The 21,225-nt window shown below is 39.0% G+C and overlaps 1 protein-coding gene across 4 annotated transcripts in view; it reads right to left on the bottom strand.

Annotated features, from left to right (window-relative positions):
* ASXL2 (ASXL transcriptional regulator 2) overlaps nucleotides 1-21,225 on the bottom strand; it is a 148,214-nt gene that overhangs the window by 58,556 nt on the left and 68,433 nt on the right. For all 4 annotated transcript variants that reach the window (XM_081797081.1, XM_081797084.1, XM_081797082.1 and 1 more), the window contains one exon: nucleotides 1,784-1,892. In XM_081797081.1, coding sequence (XP_081653207.1) covers nucleotides 1,784-1,892 — 109 coding nt within the window. The remainder of the gene's footprint in view (nucleotides 1-1,783; nucleotides 1,893-21,225) is intronic.

Here is a 21,225-nt window from a genome sequence, read left to right as displayed (position 1 = left end):
GTACTTTATATCACAGTATGTTTTGTTAGGATACAATTACTTCAATAACTGTGTGCGCATCGAGAGATCAGGGACCACAGTTTATTCTTCTTTATAGTCTCTACAGTGTCCAGCATAGGATAGGCATTTAATTGATGTTATTAACGATATGGAAGGTCTAGAACAGCTAAAACTTATAAGCAACGCAAAAAGCTCCCCATGGGAATAGAGCCCTGTATCATAGGAAGTTTAACGAAGTATATAAGAAGGAGGTACTACAGGTAAATTAGAACTTTTTTTTTAAGATTTTATTTATTTATTTGACAGAGAGAGACACAGCAAGAGAGGGAACACAAGCAGGGGGAGTGGGAGAGGAAGAAGCAGGTTTCCTGCGGAGCAAGGAGCCTGATGCAAGGCTGGATCCCAGGGCCCTGGGATCATGACCTGAGCCACCCAGGTGCCCCAAATTAGAACTTTCTTTTTTTTTCTTTTTTTAAAGATTTTATTTATTTATTCATGAGAGAGAGAGAGAGAGAGAGAGGCAGAGGGAGAAGCAGGCTCCCAAGGAGCAGGGAGCCCGATGCGGGACTCGATCCCAGGATGCTGGGATCATGACCTGAGCCGAAGGCAGACGCTTAACCATCTGAGCCACCCAGGCGCCCCAAATTAGAACTTTCTAATGTTAGTGGGCTACACACAACCACTGAGCATAGTGATGACTACAGCCCAAAGCTAAAAAGAGGGGACATAGTCCCATGTACACATGGACAATAGCCAGTGCATGCCAAGTATTAACTCTCCTTCTGCTGATAATTTCCTTTGGCAAACAATCCCTTTTCTGAATTCATCTGGCAGAGGGCTTAACCTCAACTTCACATCAAGAGTGATCATGAGCCTACATATAGCCAGTCAGAAGACTCAATGCATTTGGCAACAGCGATTATTCAGGTATAGACACATGGGCCAAGCCACACCAATTAAGCCAAATCAGAACTAATTGAAGAGCTCCCAGTTCAGTTCCTGAAGCTCTTTTCTCTTCAGACTTACAGCCTGCCAAGTGGGCGTTGACAGTGAAGTCATGTATGATAGGAGAGAGACTGCCTGAGAAAGCCAAAAGAAAGCAGAGAGATCAATCCCTGATGATATCATTTGAGCTCCTGGATCCGGGCTGAGTTTTCTTAGAATTTACAGTTATATGAACTAATAAACTCTCTGTTTTACTCAAGCTCATTCGAGTTGGTTTACCTGTTTGTGACTGAAGGGACACTGATAAGTCAAGGTGTCTTAGTGCCAGAAATAGAAATCAGCAAGACTGTTACGGTAAAAAGAACATGAGCCCAGGAATTCAGTCAGATCTGGGTCCATATTTCAGTTCTTATACTATCTGGCAAACACAAAACAAGAAAATGCAATCTTCTGAAGTTGGGCGTTCTCCATTACAAAAAAAAGAACCACAGCTCTGAACTGTAATGGAGAATTAAATAACAAAGTCATATGCTCCAAGGTAACACTCATTACTCAAATGTTCTGAGGTTCTTTAAAAAGTCACTGGAAGTCATTTTCAGTTTATCCTTTCAAGACAGCATTATCATAAAGAATAAAAAATAAAGTTAGTTCTCTGGTCTACCTACAGATGGCCACAGATTAGTATTAAAAATTTACAGGATACAGAATTGAACATATTACCTCTTCCTGAAAATAAGCTTTTCAAGAACAGAGTTCTATCTCTATGACACAAATATCATTTAGATATCGTCACTTCATGTATTTACCTTATAAATGATGCCCTAACAAAAATATTTACCTTCAAAGTATATACTCCCATTCTACCTGGAACCTTATAGAAGATGCCCTCTTCACCTCGGGAGTTTGTATGCAGCATTGCATTCAGGCATGCAAGAGGGGAAGTCCCACTGCAAAAAAAAAAAAAAAGAACAAGAGGAACACAATGATTAGTTTTTGTGTCTGAGTATCCTACGTAACACTGACTTAAGATAAAATTAACTGAGCAACATCCTTTGACATAAACACATTTTATAAACTATAAAAAGTCTATCAATCTACAGAGAGGCTTCCATGGAGAAAACAGATGTAAAATTCATCCTCATATAGCTAAAGGAAAAATAATTCTTTCATTTTCTTAATCCTGATCCAGTATTTAGCATGTAAGAAAACATGGCCTCACAGACCTCACAGAAGTCTTACAAATCTATTTTGTAAATACTGTATTTCACTTACAATTTTGTCAATTATACCTCACTAAAGCTGAAATTTAAAACAAACAAAAACATTCTCCTTCACTTAACACAAGCTTTACAGGCCCAGAAGTAAAACAGAGGGAGGAAAGAACATACCTACAGATTCAAATAAAAATACTAGTCTCCTTAAAAATATATATATATATATTATATATATATAACACATACATATGTTATATGTGTTATATACATATATAAATCTTGAACACTGCTGCAACGGACTGAATCTGAGGTGTGAAATATATACATTTCTATGGTCTCTTGTATTTATTTTTTAGTATTTTTTATTGATTTAACTGACATATAACATTACATTAGTGTCAAGTATACAACATAGTGATGCCATGTATATATACATACATATATACATATATATATATATATATATATATATATATATATATATACATACACACATACGTATAATGCAATGGTCTCTTGTACTTAGACCTATCACGGTACCACTTAAAGAGGTATAAAGTAGGTTTTGGAATATTTATCGTCTATGTAGCACCTTGGTTAAATGTTTACTAATTTCAATACACATTTACTGTATTTCTAGAGTTTTAGGCATATAATAAATAATCTGTAAAAAATATATATTATTTTCCTTTCTGTTATCACATTTCATTTTCCTATCTTTTTGTACCTATCTAACATAACAAATAGCAATACAACGGAAGATGTGTGGCATCCTTAATTTAAAAAAATCTCTCCTAATACCTGAGGGGTAAGGCAGCTTATTTGCACATTTCCAGCTGTTCTCCCTCTCAGTTCTCTGCTGGTACCACTCAATAACCCAAATAGCCTACTAGAAGAGGCTGCTAGGTATCTTGGGTATACTTAAAAATAGGAGTTCTCTGTGGGGGATAGGAGGACCATGGGTCCATTGTCTTCTGGTACTTGTGAAAGTGTTGAGGGTCAAAAACTGTAAAGAAGAAGGAGAGCAACCAAGAAAATTAAAAAAAAAATTTTTTTTTGTTAAGAAAGTACTGAGAGCCTCCAGGCTGCTTCTCATATTTTTATATAATTTGGAATTTCCATCTTAAAAATACACATAATGCAATTCTAGTCAGAATCCCAAAGTATATATCAAAAAAATATATAAGAAATTTCTGGGGAAAAAATGATGGAGACTTCTTAAGAAGATATTAAAATGTACTCTAAGCTATTATTATTGAAGCAATATGTTTCTAGGACAGGATAAATAGGCAAATGAACACTCTAGACTGTTGCTAGAACAAAACAGAATACAGAAACAGATCATAATAAATGTAAAAGCTGCAATCTCTGTACCTTTCTACAGTTCTGTACCTTTCTGTATTATCTGTGTAGTAGGAAGGAGACAGGGTCATGATCTGGTCACCTGTGGTTTGACTACCTGGCATCTACCCGAACCCTCTTCTGGAGACAATACCTAAAATTTCCCATAAAACATTATCCCTTTCCCACCCTCATAAAGGTGGCTGAGACAGAATTAATCACAAGTGTAAATCCAAACTGTTAACCCTTATTTCCTGGTTGAAAAAGCCAATCAGCATTTCTGTGTGCACCCCATTCTTCCTCACTCCCACAGCGACAGATTCAGGAACAGACAAAGGACTCAATCTGGGGCAACAATCTAAGGAGTTATTTACTTGGGCATTTAAGAAAAGAAACTTGTTCTGCTGAGAAGCTTCAGAAAGAAACTCTTTCTCTTCCCCTGAGCAATAAGAGGAAGTAATGCCTAAAACTTTCAATCATGTGACCATGAGGAAAATATCTGGGATTGGGGTAAACAACACACAGGACAGACAAAGGAAGTGTTAGGTAAGGATTATAGGGAAAAATACAACACCCAAAAAAAAGCACTGAACTGCGGGGGGTAAGGAAAACAGCAATAATTTTAGCAATATTACTTTTGCCACTGTATCAAGCGTTGCCTTGAGTCATCCCTACCTTTGTAATCACTGAGGTTTTAAGTCATAAGCAACCAAAAGAGTCGTAAATAAAAGTTTATGTTAAGTAGTGCTGGAACAGCATGTTATACATCTGGGGAAAATAATTCTCACAGTATATCCAAAACACATTCCAACTGGATTAAAGACCAAAAAGTAAAAAGTAGAAGGTATTAAAAGGAAAATAGGGGGGCGCCTGGGTGGCTCAGTTGGTTAAGCGTCTGCCTTCCTATCGGGTCGCGATCTCAGAGTGGTGGGATCAAGCCGCCTTGGGCTATCTGCTCAGCAGGGAGTCTATTTCTCCCCCTCCCTCTCCCTCCCTCTGTTTCTGCTCTCTCTCTCTCAAATAAATAAAATCTTAAAAAAAAAAAAAAAAAGGAAAATAGTATACAACCTTCCAGATGGATAAACCTTTCTAAATAAGAGAGAAAACCTAATAACCACAAAAGAGAAACAAATTGACTAAATAAAAACAAAAAGCTCTAGGGAATGCCTGGGTGGCTCAATCGTTATGTGTCTGCCTTTGGATCAGGTCATGATCCCAGGGTCCTGGGATAGAGCCCCACACTGGGCTCCCTGCTCCTCGGGAAGCCTGCTTCTCCCTCTCCCTCTCCCCCTGCTTGTGTTCCCTCTCTCGCTCTCTGTCAAATAAATAAAATCTTTAAAAATAAATAAAAAGCTCTATGTAGGAAAAGAAAAAAAAAACAAGATCAACCAAACTATAGAAAGTATATGAAGCTGAAGTAAGTAACTGCAAAAAAAAATGGCAGACAAAACAATGAATAGTCCTGAGAGCTACTTTTAGGAAAACACAAACAACCAATTTAAGAAAATGGATAAAGGATATGAATAAATGATCGCAAAACATGCAATATAAATGGTCACTGGAACACATGGAGAAGCCCAAACTTACTAGTGAGCAAATGAAAAAAAAAAATCAGGATACCATTGATCAGACTGGAAGAAATCAAATGAATCCAAGTCTTAGTTAACAGTACTGTGCTAACATCAATTGCCTGATTTTGATATTGTATTATAGTTATATGTTACCACTGGAGGAAGCTGAGTGACATATGCATGAGACTATTTTTCCCATTTCCTGTGAGTCTGTAATTACTTTAAAATAAAAAACAGGGGCACCTGGGTGGCTCAGTCAGTTAAGCATCCGACTTGAGCTCAGGTCATGATCTTGGGGTCCTGGGATGGAGCCCCACATCAAACTCCCTGCTCAGCAGAAAGTCTGCTTGTCCCCCTCCTCCCTTCTGACCACTTGTGAGTGTGCATGTGTGCTCTCTCTCAAATAATCTTTAAAGATAAATAATTAAATAAAAAACAAAAAGCAAATGAATTGATAAAATCCATTGTTAGTACAGTTATAGGCAAATGAGCACTCCTCATAGACTGCTGGCAGAACCAGAAACTGCTACCTTCCCCACCGCATCTCAATTTTGCCTTAGGGAAGTAACATGGAAGTATCCATTGAAATGAAAAATATTGGGCGCCTGGGTGGCTCAGTCGTTAAGCATCTGCCTTCCGCTCAGGTCGTAGTCCCGGGGTCCTAGGATCGAGTCCCACATCAGGCTCCCTGCTTGGCAGGAAGCCTGCTTCTCCCTCCCCCACTCCCCCTGCTTGTGTTCCTGCTCTCGCTGTCTCTCTCTCTGTCAAATAAATAAATAAAATCTTTAAAAAAAAAAAAAAACCTTTAAAAAAAATGAAATGAAAAATATTAGGGCCCAGTGATCCAACAATCCCACTTCTATCTATCCTACAAAAATAAGGCCACAAGGACTTACGGCCATATACGGAAGGATGATATCCAGCATTGTTAAAAATGTCAAAGCACTGAAAATGACTTCAAAGTCCAATATGGGAATGGTTGACCATATGTTAGTAAAGTAACCAACAGGACATGCATGAATCAATAACAACTACCTTAACAAGTGCTAAATCCTAAGAAGCATTCTGTTTAGCCCTCACAACAATCCTTTGAGGCAGGCAAAATTGTTATGCCATTTTTATAAATGAAAAACTAACATATATAAGGTTGTTAAATAAAAAAACCATATCATTAGTAAATAGTAAGCATAACACGAAAAAGTAAGAAGAAACAAAACAGAAGCATAACACGAAAAAGACTGCTTAGAAAGAAAGTAAGATCAAGTGAAAAAATATGTTATCTGTAGTTCAATAATCCATCTGGTAAAAGTCTGCCCCATCGAATGGTATTCAATTCCAGTATTAAGTAGCCACTCTGTTTAGGCCAATAAACTAGGATTTGTGGGTAGGCCCAAGGAGGAAACCTTTCTTAGCTCAGCAAAGGGAAGACAGACAAAGGAACAAAGCCATAGCACACCATAATCAGTGCTAAAAATAGAGACATAGGTCCACAATCCCTGAACCACAACACTTATGGCCAAATGTTTTAGGCATAAAAATCTTTTGAATTTTAGAAAAGTAACATGATATGCCATCTATTATGTAACACCATCAGGAGGATTAGGGACAGCATCCCATAACCAAATACACTGAAACATAAACATTTACACTAAATGGGATAAACTAATAATATATATAGTTTTATGTCAGTTTAAGAGAAGTCAAACGAGTTTTGGTATCAAATGTATGAAAAAAATTCTTTCAAGCATTTTGGATTTTAGAATTATGGACTAGAGACTGCAATTCTGTATATGTAAAGTACTTTAGGGGTGGCCTGGCTGGCTCAGTCAGTAGAGTCTGCGACTCTTGATCTCCGGGTTGTGAGTTTGAGTCCCATCTTGGATGTAGAGATACTTTAAAAAAAGAAAATCTTTGAGTTGCCTGGGTGGCTCACTCGGTTAAGTGTCTGCCTTTGGCTCAGATCATGGTCCCAGGGTCCTGGGATCAAGTCCCACATTGGGCTCCTTGCTCAGCGGGGAGCCTGCTTCTCCCTCTCCTTCTGCCTCTCCCCCTGCTTGTGTTCTCTGTGTCTCTGTGTAAAATAAATAAACAAATAAAATCTTAAAAAAAAGGGAAGAAAATCTTTAAAAATTTTTTTAAAATAATAAAGTATTTTAACTCAGAGAAAGAAACAAATAATGCGATCTAGGATCTAGTACCTAGAACCCCAAAAAACAAAAACAAACCAAAACCAAACCAAAACAACCCAACCCAAACCAAAAAAACTCCTTAAAGTAAAACCCAAGAAATGAAAGTAAATGGTACACACATCTGGTGAAAAGATGTGGTAAAAATCATACAAACACCATTGTAATACTTTCCTTGCAAATCTGGGTATAATTTTCCTTTAAAGGAAATAAGTTTGGAATAACCCACGAGATATGCAGAACACTATACTGTTGTTGGGTTTTTTTTAAATATTTTTTTTTGAAGATTTTTATTTATTTATTTGACAGAGAGAGGGACAGTGAGAGAGGGAACACAAGCAGGGGGAGTGGGAGAGGGAGAAGCAGGCTTCCCACTGGCAGAGAGCCGGATATGGGGCTCAATCCCAGGACCCTGGGATCATGACCTGAGCTGAAAGCAGACGCCCTACGACTGAGCCACCCAGGCGCCCCAAAGATTTATTTTTTTTATTTGAGAGAGAGAGAGCACAAAAGCAGGAGAGGGGCAGAGGGAGAGAGAGAGAATCTCAAGCAGAACTCAAGGGCTCGATCTCACAACCCTGAGATCATGACCTGAGCTGAAATCAAGAGTCAGATGCTCAACCAACTGAGCAACACGCAGGTATCACCAGAACACTACACCATGTAAAACAAAATTTTAGATTTGGTTTCAGGAAAATGTAAAAAGTCAGAATCCTGGCAGAGTTTATTTTTATGAATAATGAAGCAATGGCAAGAAGTACAATAGGCTACACTTCCCATGATGGCAGGAATAGATCTTCAAGGAAAATAACTCCAGAATTATATAATGAAATAAAAATAACTGAATAACTCCAAGAAATAAGTACCGTCTGAATGGGCAATAACACCCTGGTACTGAGGAGATCAGTGCCAAGGCAAAGTCAAATACAGTACAGTATGAGGGAAGTCCTGAGACCCACAGCAGCTAAAGCTAGAATATCTCAAAAGATTACATAATTATCATGAGACAATACAGCTTCTAATTTTTCTTACCCATGCTCAAGACAGCAGAGTTGGGGAGGAGGGTTAGGAAACGAACAAGTGCAGTGCTATAATTTTATGCTGAATCCACCTCATGTAAGGAAATACAGGTAAGATGTTTCATACACAAAGCCCAAGAACAGAAGTAACTTGGCGCCTGGGTGGCTCAGTCGGTTGGGCGACTGCCTTCGGCTCAGGTCATGATCCTGGAGTCCCGGGATCGAGTCCCACATAGGGCTCCCTGCTCAGCGGGGAGCCTGCTTCTCCCTCTGACCCTCCCCCCTCTCATGCTCTCTCTCTCTCTCTCACTCTCTCTCTCAAATAAATAAATAAAATCTTTAAAAAAAAAAAAGACTCAAAGAACAGAAGTAACTTTAGTTATACTGCCAATGACCTTATTTAGTTCCCTTTGCACGAAAAGTGGTTACTTAGCAGTGACGAGGGCTGAAAGACCTAAGGTTTGTAATTACACTGCTCAGATGAAGCATTAAATATAGTAACTAAGGAAAGGAGACATCACCTTGTAGCAAAAAGAGCCAGACTTAGATATTCACGAACCCATCCCAATTCAGATCTGACAGTGGCAATGGGCAAGTCACTTTAAATGCCCTTAATCTTCATTTTCTCCTCTGTAAAATGGATGTAATACCACCTATTTTGTAATTTGATTGCACAGATTACAGATAATATATATATAAAGTGTAGTCAGAGAAGAGATTCAGTAACTGTGGTCATTACCCTAACAACTTGCTCCTCCAGTCCAGTCTCATAGTGTTCCAGTGTTCCCTGTCTCAAGTGATAGTCAATTCACCTCCACCCCCATCAATTCTCCACTCCAAAGTCAGGAGAAACTTTTTTTTTTTTAAGATTTTATTTATATCGCTTCTCGGCCTTTTGGCTAAGATCAAGTGTAAGATTTTATTTATTTGACAGAGAGAGCACAAGTAGGCTAAGAGGCAGGCAGAGGGAGAGGGAGAAGCAGGCTCCCTGCTGAGCCAGGAGCCCAATGCGGAACTGGATCCCAGGACCCTGGGATCATGACCTGAGGCGAAGGCAGACACCTAACCCACTGAGCCACCCAGTCGCCCCCAGGGGAAACTTTTAAAAACAACTATGATCATGCCACCTTGCCAAACTTAAAATTCATCCATGATATCATAATGCTCTTAGAATCAATTACTATGACCTGACCATCATCATTTTCCCACACCCTCTGCTCCTGCCTACTCTAGCACAACCCGAATCTAATAGTGAGAAAACATCAGACATACCCAATTTGAGGGACAGACTACAAAAAAGCTGGCCATCTTTAAAACCGCCAAGGTCATGAAAGACAAAGATTAAAGAACAGCATGGCATTAAAGGAGGCTATAAAGACACATGGAAACTAAATGCAAAGGCAATGTGTGAGCCTGAATTAGGATATCAGGGGAAGAATTACCAAATCTAAATAAAATCTATTGATTAGATAGTAGTAATATTTTATCAGTGTTAGTATTCTGATTTTGAGAGGTACATTGTGGTTATGTAAAAGAATGTACTTTCCCTTAGAAAATACACTGTGGGGGCACCTGGGTGGTTCAGTTGGTTAAGCGACTGCCTTAGGCTCAGGTCATGATCCCAGGGTCCTGGGATCGAGCCCCGCATCGAGCTCCCTGCTCCGCGGGAAGCCTGCTTCTCCCTCTCCCACTCCCCCTGTTTGTGTTCCCCCTCACGCTGTCTCTCTCTGTCAATTAAATAAATAAATAAATTTTTTTTTAAAGATTTTATTTATTTATTTATTAGAGAGCAAGCGAAGGAGAAACAGCATGAGAGAGGAGAGGGTCAGAAGGAGAAGCAGGCTCCCCGCGGAGCCAGGAGCCCGATGTGGGACTCGATCCCAGGACCCCGGGATCATGACCTGAGCCGAAGGCAGTCGCCCAACCAACTGAGGCACCCAGGCGCCCATAAATAAAATCTTTAAAAAAAAAAAAGAAAATACACTGTGAAGTGTTTAAAGCTGAATGGGGCATCAAGTCTACAATTTATTCTGACATTTAAGAAATAGAAATTAGAAAAGAAAGTATAAAATGCTGACATTTAGGGAATTTATGTAGACGTTATATAAAAATTCTTTGTACCACTTTTGCAACTTTTCTTAGTCTGAAATTAGTATGTCAAACAAATAAAAAGCTAAAAGCATGCACTGTATGAGAAAAGTCTACCAAAAAAAAATATGGACCAATGAAAAAGTATGAAGTACTGAAAAATGCTACAATATGGCTTAACCTCAAAACCCACATATGATTCCATTTATATGAAATATCCAGAAATGGTCAATCTACAGACAGAAAGTAGACTAGGGACTGGCAGTGGGGACCTGTATTAACTGTATACATGTATTAGGGATCTTACTGGGAGATGGAAATATTCTAAAACTGGATTATGGTGATGGCTGCACAATCCAGTAAACTTCTAAAAATCACTGAATTCTACACTTAAAATAGGTGAAGTTTATAGTATGTATACCATACCTCAATAAAGCTGCTTCTGCTTTTTAAGGTTTTATTTATTCTAGAGAAAGAGAGAAAACATGAGAGGGAGTAGGAGCAGAGGGAGAGGGAGAGAGAAAATCTCAAGCGACTCCACGCTGAGCACGGACTCTGATGCAGGGCTTGATCTCATGACCCTGAGATCAAGACCTGAGATGAAATCAAGAGTTGGTGGCTCCGGGGCGCCTGGGTGGCTCAGCTGGTTAAGCGACTGCCTTCGGCTCAGGTCATGATCCTGGAGTCCCGGGATCGAGTCCCGCATCAGACTCCCTGCTCGGCTGGGAGTCTGCTTCTCCCTCTGACCCTCCTCCCTCTCATGCTCTCTGTCTTTCATTCTCTCTCTCTCAAATAAATAAATAAAATCTTTAAAAAAAAAAAAAAAAGAGTTGGTGGCTCAATCAACGGAGCCACCCAGGCGCACCGCTTTTCAAAAAAAAAACAATGTGGAAAAGAAGTTAATCTGGTTTCTCATTCACTGAACATTTACAGAGGAGCTATCATGTAAGCAAAAGGTAGTATGTGTTGGTGATATAAAAGAGGAAGCAGGGGTTTCCATAAGTACACATCTTACATTTAATGCAAAAATAACAGGAGGTGCCTGGGTGGCTCAGTCGTTTAAGCGTCTCTTTTTTTTTTTTTTAAAGATTTTATTCATTTGAGACACAGATACAGAAAGAGAGAGAGAGCATGAGCAGGGGGAGAGGCAGAGGGAGAGGGGGAAGCAGACTCCCCACCGAGCGGGGAGCCTGATGCGGGGCTCGATCCCAGGACCCCGGGATCATGACCGAGCCGAAGGCAGACACCCAACCATCTGAGCCACCCAGGCGCCCCAAGCATCTAACTCTTGATTTGCGCTCAGGTCATGATCTCTGGATCGAACATTGAGCCCCCAGTCAGGCTCCACGCCCAGATTCTCTCTCCCCCCGAATCTATGCCCCTCCTCCTACTGCCGTGCCCTCACACACTCTCTCTGTAAAAAAATGAATTAATAATAAAAATAATGGAATTGGCACTGAGCAGAGCCAGATGATATGTCTTTATTTCCTAGTGCGTGCACACACACTGTACAATCATTTAATTTATGATTAACTGATATTTCCTTCCTACCAGAGAGATGAGGCAAGTTGGTGCTAGTTTTAAATGTGAAGTAACAAAAAAATTTAGCCATATTTGTAATTTTGCTATCAATTCAAGAACTGAACACCATCAGAAATAACTATATACATAACTATAAACATAAAATTGACCATCTCAACCACTTCTAATTTCTAAGTGAACACTTCACTTACACTTAAGTATCTTCACACTGTTTATACAACCAAGCTCTAGAACTCTTATCTTGCAAAACTCAAACTCTATGCCCGTTAAACACCTATTTCTCCCCTACATCCAACCCCTGGCAACCACTCTTCTACTTTTTGCCTCTATAAATAGGACTCATATAAGTGGAATCACAGTATTTCCCTTCTTGGGTCTGGTTTATTTTACTTAGCACAGTGTCTCTGAAGTTCATCCATATTGCAGCATGTTAGAATTTCCTTCTTTTTTAAGGCTGAATAATAGTTCATTGATATATATGCCACATCTTCTTCATCCATTCATCCATTAGTGGCCATCTGTGTTGTTTCTGTCTTTTGCCTATTGTGATTATTGCTGCTAGGAATATTGGTGTAAAAAGATCTATTCAAGTCCCTACTCTCAATTCCTTTGTATACATACCCAAAAGCAGACTTGCTGGGTCAAATAAAATCCTGTAATTCCTACTCATTCTTTACCTTACTCTCAGTTTATGTAATGCCTACAGGTAAGACTCAGACAAACCCACAAGCTGACAAGGAGCTTTCCCAGGGCATCTAGCCCATTTACTACAGATGCTTATAGCTCCTCCTAAAACATCATCAGTAGGTCATCATCCAGTCTTTCACACAAGCATATAAGCTGGTGGAGGCTAATTGTGGCCTCAAGCATTTCCAATAATTCATAAATTCTTCCTTAAGCTAAGCCAAGTGTGTGTCTTCCTGTAAATCCATTTTTAGTCTTGATTTTTGCTGGGAATCAGTGGCTATCATGGTGGAAAAATCTATTACTTTCTGTATTTTGAATTTTCCAAAATGACCTTGCAATAAGTTATCTTTTTAAGTGGGGGAAAAAAATTAACACTTCATAAAATCCTAAACTCTACTCCTTTTCACATTTTTGGTTCTCTCCTCATGGGCATCCTCTCCAAGAGATTTAATAAAATTAAAAAAGAAGAAGAAGAAAAAGAAATTTAATAAATTTAATAAACTTTACAGTCCATCCTTAAAATTCACCATGGAGCGTGGCTCAGTTGGTTAAGCATCTAACTTTGACTCAGGTCCCAGGGTCCTGAGATCCAGTCCCACATCAGGCTCCTTGCTCAGCAGGGAGCCTGCTTCTCCCTTTGCCTGCCGCTCCCCCTGCTTGTGCTCTCTTTCTGACAAATAAATAAATAAAATCTTTAAAAAAAATAAAAAATAGGGACACCTGGGTGGCTCAGTCGGTAAAGCATCTGCCTTCAGCTCAGGTCATGATCTCAGGGTCCTAGGACTGAGTCCCACATCCAGCTCCTTGCTCAGCAGGGAGCCTGCTTCTCCCTCTGCCTGCAGCTCTCCCTGCTTGTGCTCACACTCTCTCTCACAAATAAATAAATAAAAATCTTTAAAAAATAAAAATAAATTAAAAAAAATAAAAGGTAGAAAAGCTTTCTAAAAAATAAAAAATAAATTAAAAATAAAATAAAATTCACCAATGTCCTCCAGTATTTATTATGCCCATTTCAAGCCATTGATAAAAAAGCTTTAAGAGACTTCACCAGTCTAATTTATTTATTCTTACTGATATTTCCCCTTGCAATAAATTACCCAGCCTAATCTCTAATCCCAATCTCTTGTTCATTTTTCTGTATTCCCTCCTACAGAACAAGCTTGTCAAAACTAGGCCTCAATTAATCAGCTTCCCTATCTCTGACTAAACTACTACACATTCTATATTTATCCTTCAAAGTTCAATCCCTTGAATTTCAATAGGATTAAATAACAGACTCAGACTTCCAAGGTTAAAAGAAATGTAGAGTCATCTAGTTCCCCAACGGATGCTTGAATGCCCTATTTCAGGTCAATTTTAAATATACAAAGATAATAAACACGTAAGAATCTTTTGCTTACATGATATGCTTACACATATATCTATACAAACTCAGAAACAGATGTAATTATTATCCACATACAAACTAAAAATTCAGCACCACGTAACTTTAAAACTAAGAACTGATTTTTATAGCATGCCTACCCACGCAGAGCAAAACCAAACTCAACAGCACCATTATGTTGAAAAATAGGGAGTTTAGAAATTACTAAATTAATAAATAATCTTGGTATGTTTTTAATTCACTGGCAATTGTTGTATTCTTAAAAACCCTTTCACTAAAGTCTTTTGCTTGCTCTCTCTCTTGGTCATGTTAACCAGCAATTCTTCCAACAAGAAACTCATTTGGGTAACTAATCTACTTTTAAAAAGGAAATAACTTAAATGTAATGTAAGTTTTTAAATTTAAAAAATAGCATCTGGGGCGCCTGGGTGGCTCAGTTGGTTAAGCGACTGCCTTCGGCTCAGGTCATGATCCCGGAGTCCTGGGATCGAGTCCCACATTGGGCTCCCAGCTCAGCAGGGAGTCTGCTTCTCCCTCTGACCCTCTCCCCTCTCATGCTGTTTCTCTCACTCTCGCTCTCTAATAAATAAATAAATAAATATCTTAAAAAAAAAAATAGCATCTGACCCATCCATACGTTAACAAATTAGTTTCTTCAGACTATTCTCCTCCGCAAACATACCATGAAACAAAAGGGAAAAAATCACTGGAAAGGGAAAGGGTGTGCAGGGAAATTTTTAAACAGGCATTTTTGGAGAAGCCTAGTTGGGACCCCAAAATGACAGGTGTGGATTAGCAGAGTAGTGAAAGGGCAAAAAACAAGTAAGAGTAAATCTAGGACTAGCCCGGAGAGGGAGGTCACAGAAATAAACACAGACTCTGAAAAATTTGTCTGTATACTCTCTATATCCTCTCTTTATCTTCCCGTTATTGCCTTTTCCCCCACTACTGTTTTTCCAAAAGCACGCTTTGTCCAGTACCAGTAAGATGTGAGCAAAACCATTTCATCAAAGGGGTTAAAAAAGAAAAAAAAAACAGAAAAAATATGGTCCAGGGGCACCTGGGTGGCTCAGTTGGTTAAGCGTCTGCCTTCGGCTCAGGACATGATCCCAGGGTCCTGGGATGGAGCCCCATGTTGGGCTCTCTGCTCAGCAGGGAGCCTGCTTCTCCCTCTCCCTTTGCCTGCCGCTCTGCCTACTTGTGATCTCTCTCTCTGTCAAATAAATAAAATCTTTTAAAAAAAAGAAAAGAAAAGAAAAAATATGGTCCAATGGTTGTTTTATTTGATTGATTCTGTTTTATTTTAAAGTAAATAAATGAACAACAAGGTTCAATTATATTTGGATTAGAAAATCACAAACTCTCGATAGAGAAGGACTTTGGAGAACACCATAACTTTTCACCTAACGAGAAATATAAAAGAGTTCTTTAAAAGCCTTACTCAGTCTCCTCATCCCACTCAAAAGTGAGGCAACAGAAGCAGGACTTATATTTTACAGTCAGACAGATGTAGAGTTAAGTTTTACCACTAACTCGTTAAGTAATTTCTCATTGCTTCAATGTCTTTAAGAAATAAAGAAATAAAGACTTCAGAGGGTTTAAGATTAAATAGATCATATGCATAAAGTACATGACTCCTATCTTAGCCAGTAGCCATTTCCACTACAGATTAACTAAAGCATCCTGCTTTTCAATCTTATGAGAAAAACATAATGAAAAGAAAATATAGACTTTAAGAGAAACACAATCCTTCTAAGAAAGGTCACTCGTAACTACTGCATATAAAACAGTATCATCAACTGCCTTTATTTCAGCTGATCAGGATGCTAACATACCTTAACTGGCTGGGCCAAGTTCCTGAAACAGCACATGTCTCTGAACTAAAGAGGTATAGAGGGTTGCATATGAGGATATACTATGTACGGTAAAAGAAGTACCAGTGAAGAAAACAGAAACTAAAAATAGAATACTTGTCAATGTAAGCTACAGACATAGTTGTAAAAGAAATAAGCTGGAGAGGGTGCCTGTGTGGCTCAGATGGTTAAGCGTCTGCCTTCGGCTCAGGTCATGATCCCAGGGTCCTGGGATCGAGTCCCACATTGGGCTCCCTGCTCCTTGGGAGCCTGCTTCTCCCTCTGCCTCTCTCTCTCTCTCTCTCTGTCTCTCATGAATAAATAAATAAAATCTTTAAAAAAAAAAAAAAAGAAATAAGCTGGAGAGAGAACAAACTTCAACAGATTTGATTAAATACTTCAAAAAATAATTTGTTTGGGTGCCTGGGAGGCTCAGTTGGTTGAGCGACCAACTCTTGATCTTGGCTCAGGTTGTGATCTCGATATAAGGTCAAGCCCCACGTTGCACTCCACGCTTAGCACGGAGTCGGCTTGTCCCTCTCGCTCTGCTCTTCCTCTGAGTAGCGCTTGCTCACTCTCTCTCTCAAAATGAAAAAATAAATAAAATCTTAAAAAAAATCCTAAGGACATTAAAAAGAAAGAATTTGTTGTAATTTTGTATCTTTATCCTATTTGGCATTTTTTCTTCGTTTAGCAATATAGTTTGCATCTAAAGAGCCAAAGCTACTTATTACAATTATTTTGTTTTGAACATGAACTCTTGGTCTTGACATAGGCACATATGTCAAGATTCAGAATTTTGACTTTCTTTTTTAATAATCTCTATGCTCAACGTGACAACATGAGGCTCGAACTCACAACCCCAAGATCCAGACTTGCATACTCTACCAACAGAGCCAGCCAGGCACCCCAAGATTCAGAATTTTGAAGGAGCCAGTCGATCCATTAATTTTACCAATTCCTAGCATTTTCTTTTTTTTTAAGATTTTATTTATTTGACAGAGAGAGACACAGCGAGAGAGGGAACACAAGCAGGGGGAGTGGCAGAGGGAGAAGCAGGCTTCCCACGGAGCAGGGAGCCTGATACGGGGCTCGATCCCAGGACCCTGGGATCATGACCTGAGCCGAAGGCAGACACTTAACGACTGAGCCACCCAGGCGCCTAATTCCTAGCATTTTCTAATTCACAGAAGTAACTTAGAGTTATGGTAAAGCTTATATAATTAAATAGTTTTGACTGCAAATGAGCTTCCCTCAAACCTCAAAAATAAAGACTAGGGTGCCTGTGTGGCTCAGTCAGTTGAGCATCAGACTCTTGGTTTCAGCTTGGTTCATAATCTCAGGGTAGTGGGATTGAGCCCCACGTCAGGCTCTGTGCTGGGCGTGGAGCCTGCTTAAGATGTTCTCTCTCCCTCTTCCTCTGTCTCCCCCTCTAAAAAATTAAAATAAATAAAATAAAGACTACAAATGGAAAGGCAAAGTGGCACCCACAAGTGGGATCAAACCACAGGGAGCCCAGCCCAGGAAGTCTTTATCCTTATGGGCCTGGGACTACTAGCCCTCTCCGCAGAGACGCTGAGCAGCCCAGTGGCACAAGCAAGAGAGCGTCCCATCACAAGCACCTGGTCTGGAAAGCCTCTCTGCCCCCACAGGCTGGAGACTCCCTTTACCCCACATTTAGAGGCATCAGGCAGCCTGGTCTGTGGAAACTCCTTCTACCTCCTCAGAAAAAAGCAGCAGAGATCACTGGGAGCCTCTATCACTAGATAAAACAAGAAGACCAAAATAGCATAGCAAAGGCTTTGAAAATTAAATTGTTATTGAACCACAGTCCACCAAAGGAGTCTAGTTCTCACATGGTAAACCCAAACAGTGTGAATGCCTGCTTAAATAAAAGATTTGAATTTAATAGGACCCAACATCTCCTAACATAACAACTGAAATATACAGCATCCAAACGTAATAACCACTGATCATACCAAGAACCAGGAAAATTACAACCTGAATGAGAATCATGACAATCAACTGACACCAACACTAAAACAGATGTTGAAATTATAAGAGGATTCTTTGATAAGCCCTTACAAATTTTCTTGAAACAAATGAAAATATAACAAATATCAGCAAAGAAACTGAAGTTGTAAAAAGAAGTGAAGTTATAAATCTGCAAAGTACAATAATGTAAAAATGTGCTAGACGGGTTCAATAGTAGAATGGAGATGACAGAGGATATAATCAATGACCTTAAGGACAAATCAACAAAATTTACCCCATGTGAACAACAGAGAGAAAACAGCACTGAAAAAAATTAATAGAACCTGAGGGAGCTGTGGGAATAATAACAAAACATTTAAAGTTCACACCATCAGAGTCCCAGAAGGAAAAACAAGACTGAGTATTCAAAGGACTACTAGCTAAAAAACTTACTTGGTGAACAAAAAACAAAAATATTCAAGAAACTCAATAAATCTAAATAAAATAAACTCAAAGAAGTCCACACACAAAGACACATAATGAAATTTCTGAGCATTAAAAAAAAAAAAAGTCATGAAAGCCAAGAGAAACAACACATTACCTATAGGGAAACACTAATTCAATCAACAGCAGATTTCTCATCTGACATCATGGAGACCAGAAGGAAGTGGTACAAAGTCTTACAAATGCTGAACAAAATGAATGGTTGTTTCTCTTTTTTTTTTTTTTTTAAGATTTTATTTATTTATTTGACAGAGATATAGAGAGGGCACAAGTAGGCAGAGAGGCAGGCAGAGGGAGAGGGAGAAGCAGACTCTCTGCCGAGCAGGGAGCCTGATGCGGGGCTCAATCCCAGGACCCTGGGATCATGACCTGAGCCGAAGGCAACCCCTTAACCAACTGAGCCACCCAGGTGCCCCTGAATGGTCGATTCTATAATAATTTCTTGTGAATTTTATATCTAAAGAACTATCCTTCAGAAACAAAGGAGAAATAAATACAGTCTCAGAAACAGTAAAACTAAAGAAATGTGTTGCTAGCAGACCCACTCTTCAAACAGAAAGAAAAAGATAAAAGGGAATCTAGATGGCGCCTGGGTGGCTCAGTCAGTTAACCATCTAACTTTGGCTCAGGTCATGATTCCAGAGTCCTGGGACCGAGCGCCGCATCAGGCTCCCTGCTCAGTGGAGAGTCTGCTTCTCCTTCTCCTTCTGCCCCTCCCCCCTGCTCTTTCGTGCTCTCTCTCTCTCAAATAAATAAATAAAATCTTTTAAAAAAGCTTTAAAAAAAGGGATACTGGAGTATCAGGAAAGAAGGAAGAACAGAAATAAGGGTACATACAAGAGACTACCCTTCTCATGAATTTTTAACTAATACTTGATGATTGAAACAAAAACTATAACATTAAGTGATAAGACCCTAAATGGAATGGCTTCCACACTTCACTCAAAATGGTAAAATGTTCATACCATCAGACTGATAAATCACATATGTACACTGTAATACCCAGAGCAAACACTGAGAAAATTATGCACAGATACAAAGAAACACACTATAAATAAACCAATATGTAATCCTAAAAAAATAACCCATGAGAAGGCAAGAAAAGAAAAACAGAACAAGAGGGACGCCTGGGTGGCTCAGTTGGTTAAGCCTCTGCCCTCGGCTTAGGTCATGATCTCAGTGTCCTGGGATGGAGCCCTGCATTGGGCTCCCTGCTCAGCGGGGAGTCTGCTTCTCTCTCTGCCTCTCCCTCTGTGTGCTCTCTCTCTCTAGTTCTCACTCTCTCTCAAATAAAATCTTTTTTAAAAAAAGAGAGTAGAACAAGAAACAGAGGAAACAAACAGAAAACAAATAATAAAATGGCAGCCATAAACTGTATCAATAATCACCTTAAATATGAATGATATAAATATGCAAATTAAAAGGCAAAAATTTAGCAGAGTTGGCTTAAAAACCCCACAACCCAACTATATGGTATTTACAAGAAACATTTCAAATTCAGAGAAACTGGATCTCGCATATAATGCTCGTGGGAATGTAAAATGATACAATCACTCTGGAAAACAATGTGAAAATCTCTTTAAAACTAACATGCACTTACCACACAACCCAACAACTGCACTTCTGGGCATTTATAACAGAGAAAGGAAAATTTATGTTCACACAAAAACATGTACACAAATTTTCATAGAGGCTTTATTTGTAACAGTCAAAAACTGGAACAGTTCAGATGTCCTTCAATGGGTGAATGATTAAATAAGCTCTGGTATAGCCATGTCACTGAATACTACTCAGCAATAAAAAGGAATGAAATATTGACACATACAACAACTTGGATGAATCTACAGGGAATTACACTGAAAAAAAAGCCAATCCCAAATAATTACATACTTTATACAATTCCATTAATAAAAATTCTTGAAATCACAAAATTGCAGAAATATATAACACATTAGTTATTGCTGGGGTTAAGGGGAGTGGATGGAGGTGGCACTAGGGAGGTGTGGCTGTGAAACTGGCAACACAAGGGATCCTTTTGTTGATGAACCTGTTCTATATTCTCGCTGGTAGTAGATACGTGCATCTATACGTGTGATAAAACTGCACAGAGCCAAATATACATCCACAAGTGCACATACATACACACACACAAATCAGTACAAGTAAAACAAAGTAGATTGTAGCAAAAGCAATATTCTGGTTGTGATACTGTACTAGGGTATTGCATATATTACCACTGGGCCCATCTGTATAAAGGGTTACTTATTACAACTGCTTGTAGCTTATGTTTTTCTGTTGTACTCTAATTTTCTACAGTGAGCAACATAGTGGACATCTGTTGTTTCTCTTCTTCTGGAAAGAATGTGCACTTTGCTTTGGGGAACTATGACCTACCCCACTGGAAAGTCAAGATATTTCACCATGCCTAGACAGTGAGCCAGCCAGGTTCACTCTTTCTTAAATTTTAACCTCGAACAGAGTAGACATAGACTAACTCATCCCAGCCAGAGAGTCTTGATGTGCCCATCCATTAGTTCTAGCTACCTGATCTCTGAAGAGGCTGCCTTAGTTTTCTCAATTTCAGAGCCTGTTTCTTTCCTTTGAGGTTGTGAGAGCTATCCCACATTCTTCAAAAAAAAATCCGATTTTGTTTAAATTATTCACATTTGGCTCCTGTTATTTGTACCTAAAGAATCTAATCAGTATAAGCCCCGCTCAAAACACACACACACACACAAAACTTTTCTTATCTAGTTTTAGATATTTTTAATTTATAATTTTAACTGTTTGTACAACCTGGATTAAGGTTTCCTCCATAAACTAATACACAAAAATGAATAGATTCTTGTAAATGAACTTAATGGAATGCAAATATAGCTGGAGTTAAAAAGATGTACTAAGCTCCAACTAAAAGCCA

The sequence above is a fragment of the Leptonychotes weddellii genome, chromosome 10 (assembly GCF_054177405.1).
Source record: "Leptonychotes weddellii isolate Sample4059 chromosome 10, ASM5417740v2, whole genome shotgun sequence".
In the NCBI taxonomy this organism is placed as follows: Eukaryota; Metazoa; Chordata; class Mammalia; order Carnivora; family Phocidae; genus Leptonychotes; species Leptonychotes weddellii.
The sequence above is the reverse complement of the archived record's forward strand: the minus strand, read 5'-3'. Positions and strand labels throughout refer to the sequence as shown.